The 16,619-nt window shown below is 34.9% G+C and overlaps 3 protein-coding genes across 6 annotated transcripts in view; 2 read left to right on the forward strand and 1 right to left on the reverse strand.

The window, feature by feature from the left end:
* Positions 1 to 269: 269 nt before the first annotated feature.
* On the forward strand, positions 270 to 5,168 carry lg18h6orf120 (linkage group 18 C6orf120 homolog). Its single transcript, XM_062026005.1, has 2 exons — positions 270 to 388; positions 4,233 to 5,168. Exon 2 carries the CDS (start codon positions 4,244 to 4,246, stop codon positions 4,787 to 4,789), a length of 546 nt encoding a protein of 181 aa, XP_061881989.1. The 5' UTR covers positions 270 to 388; positions 4,233 to 4,243; the 3' UTR covers positions 4,790 to 5,168.
* Positions 5,169 to 6,732: 1,564 nt separating this feature from the next.
* mrpl21 (mitochondrial ribosomal protein L21) lies at positions 6,733 to 7,691 on the reverse strand. The gene has a single exon (XM_062026006.1). The coding sequence runs from the start codon at positions 7,671 to 7,673 to the stop codon at positions 7,056 to 7,058; it is 618 nt and encodes a 205-aa protein (XP_061881990.1). The 5' UTR covers positions 7,674 to 7,691; the 3' UTR covers positions 6,733 to 7,055.
* Positions 7,692 to 10,868: 3,177 nt separating this feature from the next.
* wipf2a (WAS/WASL interacting protein family, member 2a) overlaps positions 10,869 to 16,619 on the forward strand; it is a 35,700-nt gene continuing 29,949 nt past the window's right edge. For 3 of the 4 annotated variants that reach the window (XR_009821819.1, XR_009821818.1, XM_062026357.1), the window contains exon 1: positions 10,871 to 11,387. The gene's annotated coding sequence lies outside the window, so the exon portion shown is untranslated. Of the gene's footprint in view, positions 11,388 to 16,619 lie in introns of all 4 variants that reach the window. The other variant, XM_062026358.1, reaches the window with a different exon arrangement.

The following is a 16,619-nucleotide window of genomic DNA, read 5'->3' on the forward strand; positions in this document are numbered from 1 at the left end:
CCCCCCCCCCCAAAAAAAAAAACAAACCGATTAACTTGCTGGAATATAAAGACAATATAATAAACATCCATAAACGTGGATGCATATGCAAAAGTGGAATATATTTATCTGTACAGTAATCTATTTATTTATATCTGCACCTTATTGCTATTTTATCCTGCACAACAACGAGCTAATGCAACGAAATGTGGTTCTTATCTGTACTGTAAAGTTCACATTTGAATGACAATAAAAAGAAGTCCATAAGTCTCTAATCAGGAATAGGTGCAAATGGCCGCAGTACCGCCATCCGCCGCTGGGGGGCGCTCCGTGTCCTGTCATGTTTGTTTGAAGAGAGAAGAAGTGAGCAGATTTACTCGCAAGATGCTGATGAGGAAATGACAACTATGTAAGTCATTTAAATGTCCGCTCATTAAAAACAAATAAAGTATATTTGGTGTTGTGTTTTTGGCGATAATACTCGGAATGTTTCCATCGCCGCACAGCTAATTTTTCATTTCGGTTTTTTTTTTGCCGGCAAGCTAGCATTAGCTGCGTGCTCGCTTTAATTAGCTTAGCCGAGTAGCTAACTACGAGATAAAGTCAACTTATTCCCACAAAGCACACCAGATAAAGCCCATTTATTCTTACAAACTGCCCTCGATGTTGGAAGTACTGCTTAAATGTCAACGGGAGCATGAAAAGACGGCGTTTAAAAGGTCGGCGTCTTGTCGACGAGATTAACGCGGAAATGTGCTTGTTGGGCGCAATAAACTGTAAATACTTGCCACTAATGTCACTTCAACAACACTTTGTGTGTTAAATGTAACCATTAACTGCACTAACTGCCGGCAAAGGTCACAAAGTTATTTTTGTCTGCTGCTCCACTTTGCGTGGGTTTATATAACATGTCACCCAACCGCTCACAAACTCATCAAAAGTCACATTTTATCACCACAAGTGATAAGAGTTCATGTAAAAAAAAAAACGTCTCGAATGTTCAACTTTGTGTGTACACCTGTGCACTTTAATGAGTGTACTTTGTACAGTGTACTTAGTTCTGTAGACTGCAATGAGTGTACTTTGTACAGTGTACTTAGTTATGTAGATTTTAATGAGTGTACTTTGTACAGTGTACTTAGTTCTGTAGACTTTAATGAGTGTACTTTGTACAGTGTACTTAGTTATGTAGTCTTTAATGAGTGTACTTTGTACAGTGTACTTAGTTCTGTAGACTTTAATGAGTGTACTTTGTACAGTGTACTTAGTTCTGTAGACTTTAATGAGTGTACTTTGTACAATGTACTTAGCTATGTAGACTATAATGAGTGTACTTTGTACAGTGTACTTAGTACTGTGGACTTTAATGAGTGTACTTTGTACAGTGTACTTAGTTATGTAGACTTTAATGAGTGTACTTAGTTCTGGAGACTTTAATGAGTGTAATGTGTACAGTGTACTTAGTTATGTGCACTTTAATGAGTGTACTTTGTACAGTGTACTTAGTTCATGAGTGCGCATGTGCTGACCTAAATCTTAAGTCCCTCCCCTTCCGTCTTTCAACCAAGATGGCGACTATTGATACGGGTATTATTACTATTGATACCGGTATTATTACTATTGATACTGGTATTATTATTATTGATACCGGTATTATTACTATTGATACGGGTATTATTACTATTTATACAGGTATTATTACTATTGATACCGGTATTATTACTATTAGTATGGGTATTAATAACTATTGATACTGGTATTATTACTATTGATACTGGTACTATGAATACCAGTATCAGAGATAAATGGCTGAAAAGTGTATCAAGATTAAAGTGTTTGAATGGGTGGACATGGATGATTATTGATATTCACATGGTTCATCCCCACTGTGATAATGTGCAACATTATTAGACTGCAGCTATCCATTATTTTAATCATCTATAAAGGGACAAGCGGTAGGAAATGGATGGATGGATCTATCCTTTACTTTGTTCCGTTAATCAGATCAAACACATTTTATAGCCTTGACGTTTTAGGGAAAATGTTTTATCAACAATATTTTTTTGCTTCCCATAACCTTCTATTTACCTTTTGTTTTACCTTTTTATTTACCTTCTATTTTATTTGTCCTTTTATCTTCTATTTAACATACTTTACCTTTTATTGACCTTGCATATTCATTTGTATCTTTGTTTACCTTCCATATTACTTTGTTTTTACTTCTTTGACCTTGTTTTATTTTTTTATATTCCTTTTAACCTTTTATTTAACTTTAACCTATTTTACCCTTTATTTACCTTTTTTTAATGTTGTTTTACCTTTTATATTCCTTTATTTTACCTTTGATAACTGTTTTTATTTTACCTTCTATATTTTTTCTTTAATGTAAATTTACCTTCTATATTCCTACTTTAATATAAATATACCTTCTATTTACCCTATTTTACCTTCTTTAATGTACATTTACCTTTTATTTAACTTATTTTACCTTCTATATTCCTTCTTTAATGTAAATGTACCTTCTATTTACCTTATTTTACCTTCTGTATTCCTTTTTTTAATGTAAATGTACCTTCTATTTAACTTATTTTACCTTCTACATTCCTTCTTTAATGTAAATTTACCTTCTATTTAACTTATTTTACCTTCTATATTCCTTCTTTAATGTAATTTTACCTTATATTCATTCTTTAATGTAATTTTACCTTCTATTTAACTTATTTTACCTTCTATATTCCTTCTTTAATGTAATTTTACCTTCTATATTCATTCTTTAATGTAATGTTACCTTCTATTTAACTTATTTTATCTTCTATATTCCTTCTTTAATGTAATTTTACCTTCTATATTCCTTCTTTAATGTAAATTTACCTTCTATTTAACTTATTTTACCTTCTATATTCCTTTAATGTAATTTTACCTTCTATATTCCTTCTTTAATGTATATTTACCTTCTATTTAACTTATTTTACCTTCTATATTCCTTCTTTAATGTAATTTTACCTTCTATATTAATTCTTTAATATAATTTTACCTTCTATTTAACTTATTTTACCTTCTATATTCCTTCTTTAATGTAATTTTACCTTCTATATTCCTTCTTTAATGTAAATTTACCTTCTATTTAACTTATTTTACCTTCTATATTCCTTCTTTAATGTAATTTTACCTTCTATATTCCTTCTTTAATGTAATTTTACCTTCTATTTAACTTATTTTACCTTCTATATTCCTTCTTTAATGTCATTTTACCTTCTATATTCCTTCTTTAATGTAAATGTACCTTCTATTTAACTTATTTTACCTTCTATATTCCTTCTTTAATGTAATTTTACCTTCTATATTCCTTCTTTAATGTAATTTTACCTTCTATATTCCTTCTTTAATGTAGATTTACCTTATATTTAACTTATTTTACCTTCTATATTCCTTTATTGTAATTTTACCTTCTATATTCATTCTTTAATGTAATTTTACCTTCTATTTAACTTATTTTACCTTCTATATTCCTTCTTTAATGTAATTTTACCTTCTATTTAACTTATTTTACCTTCTATATTCCTTCTTTAATGTAATTTTACCTTCTATTTAACTTATTTTACCTTCTATATTCCTTCTTTAATGTCATTTTACCTTCTATATTCCTTCTTTAATGTAAATGTACCTTCTATTTAACTTATTTTACCTTCTATATTCCTTCTTTAATGTAATTTTACCTTCTATATTCCTTATTGTACCTGGTATTTACCTACATATACAATTTATTTACTCTTTACCTTCTTTGACTGTCTTTTATCTTACTCTACCTTCTTTTACCTTTTATTGACCGTCTTATACTTTTTATTTACATTATTTGCCTATTACCTTCTATTCAGCTTGTGTTACCTTCTTTCATGCGGTCTGGATTTTATAAATGGATGCGTTACATTTATTAAGGGATCAATTCAAGCAACAGAATATAAATCCGTTTTTGTATATATATATATATATATATATATATATATATATATATATATATATATATATACACATACATACATACATATTTATATATGTGTGTGTATATATATATGTATATATATGTATTTATATATGTGTGTATATATATATATATATATATATATATATATATATATATATATATATATATATATATATATATATATATAAAAATAAAAACTGGTAATGGAAATAAGAAGTTGTTGTACCTAGTGATGTGACCAGCCAGGCCCCGCCTTCTCATTGATTGACAGATGTGTCGGCCATGACGCTGAGCCGCAGCACCCTGGCCGTCGCCCTCCTGCTGCTGCAGCTGCGATGGGCGGCGAGCTCGCTGGACGAGGAGGACGGCGTGCCCGAGGAGTGGCTCCTGCTGCACGTGGTCCAGGGCCACGTGGGGGCGGGGAACTACAGCTACCTGCGGCTCAACCACGACGGCGCCGTGGCGCTGCACATGCGCAGCCTGACTGGCGACGCCGACCTGTACGTGTCGGACCAGACGCTGCGGCCCACCTTCGACGCCTACACGCTGCAGTCGGCCACCTGCGGCCGCGACCTGGTGCTGGTGCCCGCCCACTTTGCGCGGCCCGTGGGCATCGCCGTCTACGGGCACCCGTCTCACCGGGAGAGCGAGTTCGAGATGAGGGTCTTCTACGACCAGACGCCGCCGGCGGACCCCTTTGACTCGGAGGGCACGCGCAAACTGAAGAAACCCGCCGAGCCGTCCGGCGAGGACTTGGAGGAAGACGAGTCCATATTCTGGACCGTTCTTATCGGACTGTTGAAGATCATCCTGGAAATGTTGTTTTAAAGAAACCACTTCTTGTGGACCGGAAGAACCCGGAACAAGCCGTTCGTCTTCATCTTATTATTATTCTCTTGATGCTGCGATCTCACCAGGCGGCCGTTGCCATGACAACCGACACTTCCTCACTCTGCTGGATGCGTTCCACAGCGGCTTCTTCAAACGTGACGAAGACGAGCGGGTTGTCACTTCCTGGTGTCACTTCTTCTTTGTCCCGAGTAGCGATTAGCACGCTAGCACCGAGGTGGAGCGTTCCAACAGTGCCTTCACTTCTTCCATTTCCTGCTGGATTGAAGGATGTTTCTTACAACAATAAAGGACTTTTGAAGTGAGTCCTGCTCACTCCTTTTATTGTGGAGAGAAATGTGTGTTTTTTTACAGCAACCAAACGTATAAAAGATTTGCAAACAAACTTTGGAATTTAAAAAGAAAAATATTCAAACAAAAAACGTTTTTTTCTTGCAGATCTTTTTTTTTTTTTTTGGTTAGGATGCCGTGACCATATATGGGCGTGACTGTTGACTACTTCCGCCCTCATTTGGAGAGAAAATACCGAATAAGTGTTGGGCGATCCTGACCTATTGTTTTAAAGTTAATGTACTAGAAATTACTCTCTATGTTTGACCCATCCCCTTGTTCCACCCCCTGGGAGGTGAGGGGAGCAGTGAGCAGCAGCGGTGGCCACGCTCGGGAATCATTTTGGTGATTTAACCCCCAATTCTAACCCTTGATGCCGAGTGCCAAGCAGGGAGGTAAATTTTGTCGTCTTTGGTATGACTCGGCCGGGGTTTGAACTCACGACCTACCGATCTCAGGGCGGACACTCCAACCACAAGACCACTGAGCAGGTTAGATGAGGCCCCGCCCACAAGATTGACTAGATTGAAAAAAACAATTTGTAACAAAAAAAAACAAATCGATTTTTACCCAAAACATATTTAAAACAAAAAACGATTTTTACCCCCAAAATATTTTAAGCTTAAAAATTAGTTCAATCAATCAATGTTTATTTATATAGCCCTAAATCACAAGTGTCTCAAAGGGCTGCACAAGCCACAACGACATCCTCGGTACAGAGCCCACATACATATTATTATTATATTATTTGGTTACATAGTTGTAACCAAATAAATTATTTACTGCCCAAAAACACGTTTTCCGAAAACTTGGAACTATTTATTGCCAAAAAATTGCAGTCAAAACCATTTGTAAATTTGCAAACAATAATAATAATAGATTTTATTTGTAAAAAGCACTTTATATTGAGTAAACAATCTCAAAGTGCTACAGTGTATTAAAAATTAAAATAAATAAATAGATAAACAAATAAAAAAAAACTAGAACAGCCAAATAGCTATAATTAGTATACATATATCTAAAAAAATGTTTTTTTAAAAAGGAGGGCTTTTAAGCCTTTTTTAAAAGCATCCACAGTCTGTGGTGCCCTCAGGTGGTCAGGGAGAGCGTTCCACAGACTGGGAGCGTTGGAGCAGAAAGCCCGGTCTCCCATTGTTCGTAGCTTTGTCCTCGGAGGTTAGCCTGTCCGGAGTTAAACAAAACGATTTGTATGTACAAAAACTATTTTACATAAAAAAATTTAAAACAAAAAACGATTTGTATCCCAAAAAATGTAAACAAAAAACATTGTATCCCCCAAAAAAATCTAACGCAAAATTTTGTGACCCAAAACTTTTTTTAAAAATTATTTTTACCAAAGACACTTTTTTTCAAACTATTTGTTCAAATTTTGCAAACAAAGATTTGTAGCCACGAAAAGATTTGCAACCCCCCAATAAAATCCATAACCAATATTAATTTTTGCTCATATTTTATCTTTACAAATCAATTTTTTTCTGGTTGCATGAAAAAATCTATTTTAGGAATATTGTTTAAATAATCCTAATAACAACACTCACATATTGTGGACAAAAGTCGAAGCCAGGAAGAGGTCTGTTAACCAAACCTTTTATTTACACTAAGGCAACAGTTCAAGTCTAAAGAGTCCACATGTGTGCTACACCAGGACCAGTTCTGAGGATCATGCCAGAATGTGGTCCACCTGGGGTGTGTGTGACAATCATTGGTACTTTAACTTTAACCAGGATTAGTTCTGAGGATCATACCAGTCTGTAGTTCACCAGGACTAGTTCTGAGGATCATGCCAGTCTGTGGTTCACCAGGACTAGTTCTGAGCATCATGCCAGTCTGGGGGCCACCAGGACTAGTTCTGAGCATCATGCCAGTCTGGGGTCCACAAGACTAGTTCTGAGCATCATGCCAGTCTGGGGGCCACTTCAATGCGGTTGATCCTCAGCACCGTCTGAGGTTGGACGATAATCTTCTTGCGCTGGAAGCGGTGTCTCTTCCAGAACACCATGTGGACTTTGGGCCAGGACTCGGTCTTCTCGATGACGGTGGCCTCGACCCGGACCAGCTCCTTCCCCAGCAGAGGCCTGCCGACCAGCGTGAAGTCCTCCGCCCCGACCAGCAGGACCTTCTCCATCCGGATCCGCTCGCCGCAGTCCGCGTCGATGTGGTTCTCGATCAAGATCAGGTCTTCGTCGGTGACCTTCCACTGACGGCCGGCGAAGTGGACCACCGCGAACAGACGACCGAAGTCCATCTTTTCTATCCGCCGGTTGACGGCGCTCACCAGGGCGGCGTGTTGTCGGCGCTGATCCTCCTCCGGGAGCAACTTGGTCTCCGGCCACGGAGGTACCGACAAGGAGGTCCGCGGCACTCCGTCCCCGCTAACCGAGCCCTGAGTTCGGGCCGCAGCGAGAGAAGGGAGAGACTTTCTGGACGTCAACACCTTGGATGTCCTCCATAGCGCCGCGACGCCTCTGCTCAGCGCCATCTTAACCGGAAGTAGGGAAACAGCAAAGGCCATTTTACCGGAAGTAGACAAACTTTCGAGAAGATTATCTCTTCGACTGAGATCAAATTTGGCATTTTTATAAACGACGGTAACATAAAAATGTTTGTCAACATTATTAAGCTCCAAGTGATTTTTTTTTTTTTACATAAATGTCGATTTCTGAAAGTAAAACTATCTCGTGCGCAAGAGATACATGTCTAAAAAAAAAAAAAAAAATTATATTATTTAAAAATAAATTTTTTATAAAAAGTTTCTCGCACGCACGAGATACATGTCTAAAAAAATATTTTTATTAAAAATAAATTTTTTATAATTTTATAAAAAGTTTTTTATATTAAAAAAAAATTATAGAATTGTTTTTGTTGTTTTTTAGACATGTATCTCGTGCGCACGAGAAACATTTTATAAAGTTATTAAAAAAAAATAAAAAATTCTATAATTTTTTTCATTTTTTTTTTTTTTAGACATGTATCTCGTGCACACAAGAAACGTTTTATAAAGTTATAAAAAAAAAATTAAAATTTTTTTTTTTTTAATTTTTTTTATAAAAAGTTTCTCGCACGAGAAAGTTTCTTTTGCGCATGAGTTAGTTTCTTTTGCTCACGAGATACATGTTTAAAAAAAAAAAAAAAGTATATAATTTTTTACAATTATTTTTTTAATAAAAAGTTTCTCGTGCGCACGAGATACCTGTCTAAAAAAAAATTATAATAATTATATAATTATTATTATTATTTTTTAAATAAAATGTTTCTCGTGCGCATTAGATACATTTCTAAAAAAAATTTTTTTAAAAATATAATTAAAGAAAACATTTTTTTTACATCCATCCATTTTCTACCGCTTATTCCCTTCGGGGTCGCGGGGGGCGCTGGAGCCTATCTCAGCTCTAAAAAAAAAAATAATTATATTATTTAAAAAAAAAAAAATTATAAAAAGTTTCTCAGGCGCACGAGATACATGTCTAAAAATATATTTTTATTAAAAATTTATTTTTTATAATTTTATAAAAAGTTTTTTATAAAAAAAAAAATTATAGAATTGTTTTTGGGTTTTTTAGACATGTATCTCGTGCGCACGAGAAACTTTTTAATAAAGTTATAAAAAATTAAATAAAAAATTATACGAGAAAGTTTCTTTTGCGCACGAGATACATGTTTAAAAAAAAAAATGTATATAATTTTTTACAATTATTTTGTTTATAAAAAGTTTCTCGTGCGCACAAGATACCTGTCTAAAAAAATATATATAATAATTATATAATTATTATTATTTTTTTTTAAATAAAATGTTTATCATGCACACGAGAAACTATCTCGTGCGCACGAGATACATTTCTAAAAAAAAAAAAAAAATTATATTATTTTAAAAAAAAATTTTAAATAAAAATTTTTTTTTAATAAAAAGTTTCTCGTGCGCATGAGATACATGTCAAAAAAATAAAATAAAAATTATATAATTTAAAAACATTTTTTAATAAAAACTTTCTCGTGCGAACGAGATACATGTCTAAAAAAAAAAAAGTATATCATTATTATTATTATTATTTTTAACAAAAAGTTTCTCGTGTGCACGAGATACATGTCTAAAAAATAAAATAATAATTATATATATTTTTTAATTATTTTTTATAAAAAGTTTCTCGCGTGCACGAGATACTTGTCTAAAAAAAATTTAATAAAAAATTATAGATTTTTTAAAAGTTTTTTTTATAACTTTATAAAAAGTTTCTCGTGCGCAAGAGATACATGTATAAAAAATAAAAATAAAATTATATTATTTTTTAGAATTTTTTTTATAAAAAGTTTCTCGCACGCATGAGATACATGTCTAAAAAAATATTTTTATTAAAATTTTATTTTTTAGAATTTTATAAAAAGTTTTTTATTAAAAAAAAATTATAGAATTGTTTTTGGTTTTTTTTAGACATGTATCTCGTGTGCACGAGAAACTTTCTATAAAGTTATAAAAAAAAATCATTTTTATTATTTTATAAAAAGTTTATTGTGCGCACGAGATACATGTCTATAAAAATTTTTTTTATAAAAATTATATAATTATTATTATTTTTTTATATAAAAAGTTTCTCGTGCGCACAAGATACATGTGTAAAAAAATTTTAAAAAAGAATTATATTATTATTTTTTTTTTTAAATAAAAAGTTTCTCGTGCGCACGAGATACATGTCTAAAAAAAAAATTCTACATTTAAAAAAAAAAAAAAATGTTATTAAAAGTTTTTATTAAAAAAAAAATTATAAATTTTTTTTTTTAGATATAGTTTTTTATAAAAAAAAAATTATAAATTTTTTTTTTAGATATGTATCTCGTGCGCACGAGAAACTTTTTATAAACTTATAAAAAAAATTAAAAAATAATTTTTATTTATTTATTTATTTTTTTTATAAAAAGTTTCTCGTGCGCACAAGAAAGTTTCTCGTGCGCATGAGATACATGTCTAAAAAAAAAAAATTCTATAATTATTATTATTATTTTTTTAAATAAAAAGTTTCGCAAGAGTCTAAAAAAATACATGTCTAAAAAAAAAATTATACATTTTTAATTTTTTAAAATAATTTTATTAAAAGATTTTTTTATAAAAAAATAATAATAATAATTATAGAATTTTTTATTTTTATTTTAGACATGTATCTCGTGCGCACGAGAAACTTTTTATAAAGTTATAAAAAAATATATTTTTAGTTTTTTATAAAAAAAACTTTTAATACATTTATAAAAAATCTCTTGCGCACGAGATAGTTTCTCATGCGCACGAGAAAGTTTTTATTTAAAAAATAATAATAATTATTATATAATTATTATTTTTATTTTTTTAGACATGTATCTCGTGCGCACGAGAAACTTTTTATAAAAAAAATTAAATATATATATTTTTTTTTTTAGACTCTTGCGAAACTTTTTATTACGAGAAACTTTCTTGTGCGCACGAGATAGTTTCTCGTGCGCACGAGATACATGTCTAAAATAAATAAAATACAATTTTTAAAATTATTATTATTTATTTTTTTAATAAAAAGTTTCTCGTGTGCACGAGAAAGTTTTCTTCTGCGCACGAGATACATGTCTAAAAAAATACAAATACAATAATCTATAAAAAATATTTTTCCCCCATGTCCCTTTAGGGGCTCCGTCATTTTTCTTTTGACCCTGGCACATTTTTTTTTTCCAGTTGCCGTTCGTTGTTCGTCTCTCCAACGAACGGCCCGCCACTGCGAATCGGTTCTCGTTTAAAAAGAGCCGTTCAAAAACACTCGAGTCGTTCGCGAACGTCACATGTTGACTGCCTTCCCCTCCATTTTGTGTCGTCCGCTTCCGGACTTTCGGAGAAGGCTGCGAATCAAACAGCCAGCAAGAAGACGATGGATCCCGTCACGCGTCAAGAGTGCGGTTAAAGTTTTCCCCTTCGAAGCCGAAAGTGTCGAAAAGTTCCTCTCGAACGTTCCGTGGATTCGGAAAAAGGGCGCCAAGACGTCCCGCCGTGCAAAGTTGACAGCTGGAAGTAAACACCTCCATGCTAACGAGCTAGCTGCATGCTAACCTGTTAGCTGCATGCTAACCGCGTCTCCCAGCGAGCTAACCCGGGTGTTGTCTTCTTGCCAGCGGCCTGGCGTCACTTCTGTAGCCCGGCGCGCAACCACCAGCCAAGAATTGCCACCACCACACTTTTCATTCATGCGCTTTTTGTCCACTTCTTCATCCATTCGAGGTGAGTAAACCGACTCCGCTGACTTTTGGAAGTAGTCTTAAAAGACATGTCGTAGTTTGTGACATTCTGATAAATCAACATCTTTTATCATCAAGTGTACACTTTGTTCTTTTTTTTTTTTTACAGCTGCTGTGATTTATGTAGTCGCTGTCACGATGACTTGTTTGTGACAGGCCGCCATGTTAAATGTAACGCAAACATGCCAACTCGCTCCTTTCTGGACCTCCACGACAACAACTTGACCTACTTCTCTTTGCTCCTTAGTGACTTGTTGGGGTGAAAGGTCGTGACTTGTTGGGGTGAAAGGTCAGGGTCCCTAAAATGAAATAGACAATGTCCCATCCATCTAGGCCTGGGCGATATGGCCTTTTATTAATTACTCGATATGTTTAGGCCATGTCACGATACACCATATATATCTCGATATTTTTCCTTAGCCTTGAATGAGCACTTGATGCATATAATCACAGCAGTATGATGATTCTATGCGTCTACATTTTTTCCTTTTTTATTTTTCATTTATTTTTTTATTTCAGGCAATGACATAAAGAAGTACAAGTTGACAACACATAACAATATAACTTAATATAGTGCATGATTGTCCAGTTTTGCCTGAAAGGGAGTGGGAAGAAGATAATTTATTTAATCCCACCCCCAGTTCTCCATTCAGTGATTATTCACATGAGTTTAGGGATGATGTTCGATAAGAAATTATCGAGTTCGAGCCTATTATCGAATCCTCTTATCGAACCGATTCCTTATCGATTCTCTTATCGAGTCCAGATAGGTTGTTGTATATGGAAAATAACACACAATATTTGGTTTAACAAAAGCTCACTTTTATTATAGAAGAAAAAAATAAAATCTAATAAATAAATAAATATTGACTGTTACCCCCCTAAAAAAAATAAATATTGACTGTTGTTACCCAAAGTATATTAAGTGTGATTTTTCAGAGAAACAAATATATACAGTAACACAAAAACAACCTGTCTCTGTGATCACTATAGGTGTATAAATAATAATATAGTGTTAAATAAAATCAGTCCCTTGGGCACAAAACTGAAAATAATACAGCTCTCCAAAAAGTGCACTTCTGCTGCTATTTGACATAACTGTTTGTTATGATGCTTTGACATTTTTGCACTTTATTTCTTTATTGAAAGAAAATTCTATGAAGAGAAAAGTTGTTTGCAAATGTGGTTACAATGCTAAAAAATGAAAAGTTAAAGCTAAAAAAAGAAATACACTGTGTTGAGTTAAAATCTTTCTTTATAGGGGGAAAGATGTGATGTTATGAGCTAGGGAACATAACAACTACACTACCCAGCATGCAACGGGAGTGACGAGCATGCGCGGTAGCCCCGAAAAGTGTTGTTGCATGTCGTCACCCGTGAAAGTAAACGCCAAGAACTCAGCCAACACGCCTCGTCTGCATTATTTATAATTAGACAGACAACACATATACAGTGTGATTTTGTAACGTTTACAAGGAAAGAAAAACAAAAGTTGAAAAAGGGAGATCATGTCATATATGTTGTATATATATGTATGTGCTGCGGTTGATTTAAGAACGTTGCGGCAGCTGCCGTAAAGGAGGTGCGTTGCTAGCCTGGTTGCTATGTTTCCGGTTGGTCGTAAAAGTGTTGGTCATGTGTTTGTAGTCTGCTCAAATCTCTCAGTAAAGTTATTCATTGGATTATACCTTTTTGTTTTGAACTTTATTATTCCATTGTTTTTCCTGCTTTCGCTATCTGCGCCTAATGACTGAGCTACGTGACGTGAATTCTTGTGATGTCTCAAGGGGCATTTCTGGTCGAGATGGGATTCGTTCCGAGGGATTCGAATAAAGAACCAACTCTTTTTCTTTACTATAGTGGTCTCGATAACGGGTACCGGTTCTCAAAAAGGGATTCGAGTCCGAGGACTCGGTTCTTTTCTTATCGAACAACCGGGAAAACCGGTTTCGAGTATCAATCCCTACATGAGTTTCACTTTTACTTTGTTCAAGGATTATAATACAGATGTTGTATGATAGTGGCATTACCACAGGTAACAATAATTATTACACTGTAACAATAATTTGTATTGATTGATTGATTGAGACTTGTATTAGTAGGTTGCACAGTGAAGTACATATTCCGTACAATTGACCACTGAATGGTAACACCCGAATAAGTTTTTCAACTTTTTTAAGTCGGGGTCCACTTAACACTAGAAGTCCCAGCATTTTTCTGTCTACCTAGAAGACCCAGAGAGGGGTCATTTGGCCCGACGCTTTTCCCGAATACACTAATCACTCATTTTGTTATGGTAATGAGGCTGTTAGGGGCAGTTTGTCTAGGTAGACAGAAAAATTATACATGTGGGAAATGCCGAAAGGAGCAATGGCAGTGCCAGGATTGTGAGTGACTGCTCAAATGTATGTCAGTCACGTTTACATGGACATGGTTTTTCATTCTTTGTAAATATGCTTTTTTCTTTGTAAATTTTTTTTTTAAAACTATTTTTGGCACACAAAAATAACAATTGCTTCTGCAACAACCCTCCACACCAAAACTGGGAAAACAGTTGCTTTTTCATTCTTTGTAAATATGTTTTGTTTTGTATTTTTTTTAACAATAAATGTCAGAGTGTTGATCCCTTCATTCTGTTGATCCTTGCAAAAACACACACAACCTACCTCAGAACTAAAGCTTGAGCTGTAAGGTCCCCTCCCCCACACAGGCTCAAGTGGCCCCCTGCCGTGTGCCACTAACAGCCACATTTTCATAACAAAAGGAGTGTCCACAGGGGGGACTAGGGGTCAAATGACCCTCTTGTGTGTTTTCTAGGTAAAAGTGTCAATTGACCCTTCTCTGGGACTTCGCGTGTTAAATTGATTCATGATACAGATATATACTATCATATATACTATCATCATAATACAGTCATCACACAAGATAATCACATTGAATTATTTACATTATTTACAATCAGGGGTGTGGGGGGGGGTAGGATATGGACAGCAAGTAGTGGACATAGAGAGAGAGAGAGAGAGAGAGAGAGAGAGAGAGAGAGAGATCAGAAGGCATAAGAAAAAGTATCTGCATTTGATTGTTTACATTTGATTATTAGCAATCCGGGGAGGGTGTTAGTTTAGGGTTGTAGCTGCCTGGAGGTGAACTTTTATTGCGGTTTTGAAGGAGGATAGAGATGCCCTTTCTTTTATACCTGTTGGGAGCGCATTCCACATTGATGTGGCATAGAAAGAGAATGAGTTAAGACCTTTGTTAGTTCGGAATCTGGGTTTAACGCGGTTAGTGGAGCTCCCCCTGGTGTTGTGGTTATGGCGGTCATTTACATTAAGGAAGTAGTTTGACATGTACTTCGGTATCAGGGAGGTGTAGCGGATTTTATAGACTAGGCTCAGTGCAAGTTGTTTAACTCTGTCCTCCACCTTGAGCCAGCCCACTTTAGAGAAGTGGGTAGGAGTGAGGTGGGATCTGGGGTGGAGGTCTAGAAGTAACCTCACTAGCTTGTTCTGAGATGTTTGGAGTTTAGATTTGAGGGTTTTGGAGGTGCATGCGTAATCGAAAAAGGGTTGAACGAGAGTTCCCGCCAGAATCCTCAAGGTGCTTTTGTTGACCAGAGAGGAGATTCTGTAGAGAAATCTTGCTCGTTGGTTAACCTTTCTGATTACCTTGGTTGCCATTTTGTCACAGGAAAGGTTGTATCAACAATGTAGGAATAATGAATATACCAACAATGGTAATAGACAACATAGCAATAATGGTAAGGAAACATTGAGCACATGTTAACACTTTGAGACAGAGTATAGCAGCAGGTCAAATTAAAGACCCTCATCTCTATATTTGAACCAGACCCCATGTTTGTATAATAGTTTAAATCGATTAATAGTTTGGCATTGCTTTTGTTGTAAGTCCAGTTTGTTCCATAGTTTTACTCCGCATACAGACACACGTTTACGAGTGGTTTGAGCTCTCGGCAATAAGAAATATCCAAAGCCTCTCAAGTTATGAGCCTGCACTCGTCTTATAAAAAAACGTTGTAGATTAGGCGGCAATAATTTGTTAAATGCTTTATATAAGATTATTAATGTATTATATTTAACAAGGTCATCAAATTTGAGCAACTTTGATTGCATAAACAGATTATGAGTATGTTCTAAATAACCAACGTTGTGAATGATCCGCACTGCTCTTTTCTGTAATATGATCAGAGGATGAATTGTGTTGTGGTAAGTATTCCCCCATTACATACATACATTAGGGGTGTAAATGTACACAAAGATTTCGGTTCAGTACGTACCTCGGTTTAGAGCAGTGGTTCTTAACCTGGGTTCGATCGAAAAAAAATATTTTTCTTAGTGTAATATTGATGTGAAGTAATCGGAACCTTGGAAAGGTCAATAATTCATAATAACATTGATTTTGATTCAATATTATGTTTTGAGCAATGACAGTTTGAAAGAAAAAAAAACAGCTTTGTTTTATTAGTCAACATTGCAAATTTTTCTAAATTACATTTAACCTTTAAGCTTTTTGATTTCACTTTTGTCATGTTTTTGTTTATTTTAATAGTATTTTTAGAATGTGCCGTGGGCCTTTTAAAACATTAGCTGTGGGCCGCAAATGGCCTCCGGGGCACACTTTTGACACCCCTGCTAGAGATAATAAAAAATTAAATGTGATAAATCTATGGATAAAAAGCAGAGCCTGGCGACGCATGCGCGTTTATCATAACTCTCTCGCTCTCTCTGTCTCTGCCCCTCCCTCACCAATGCTGCAGCACGCACAATCTGTTTTGTTTTTAACCCCTTCTTAACCCTGAACGTACATTGAAAATACACGCAACCCTAACTCAAAATGCCGGACATTCGAGGCATTTAAGAAACTCCGCCCTGACAGCTCCGCAAAAGAGGACATGTCCGGTGAAAAGAGGACGTATGGTCAGTCTATCCTAGCCCGTTAGCTGCTAGCATTCCGTGTGTTGTGCCTCGGTGTGCATTGTTTACACAACGTGCGTTACGCTACTTAATATGTCCATGTGGAAACTCGTTTGGTACACCTCCGAACCGAACCGGAACCCCCGTACCGAAACGGTTCAATACAAATACACGTACCGTTACACCCCCAATATGTGGATATTTTGCCAGAACGCCACTACAATAGTTTAAAACAAATAAAGTGCACTTTTGTGCATGATGTCACACAAGATATTTCAATAATT

The sequence above is a fragment of the Entelurus aequoreus genome, linkage group LG18 (genome assembly GCF_033978785.1).
Source record: "Entelurus aequoreus isolate RoL-2023_Sb linkage group LG18, RoL_Eaeq_v1.1, whole genome shotgun sequence".
In the NCBI taxonomy this organism is placed as follows: domain Eukaryota; kingdom Metazoa; phylum Chordata; class Actinopteri; order Syngnathiformes; family Syngnathidae; genus Entelurus; species Entelurus aequoreus.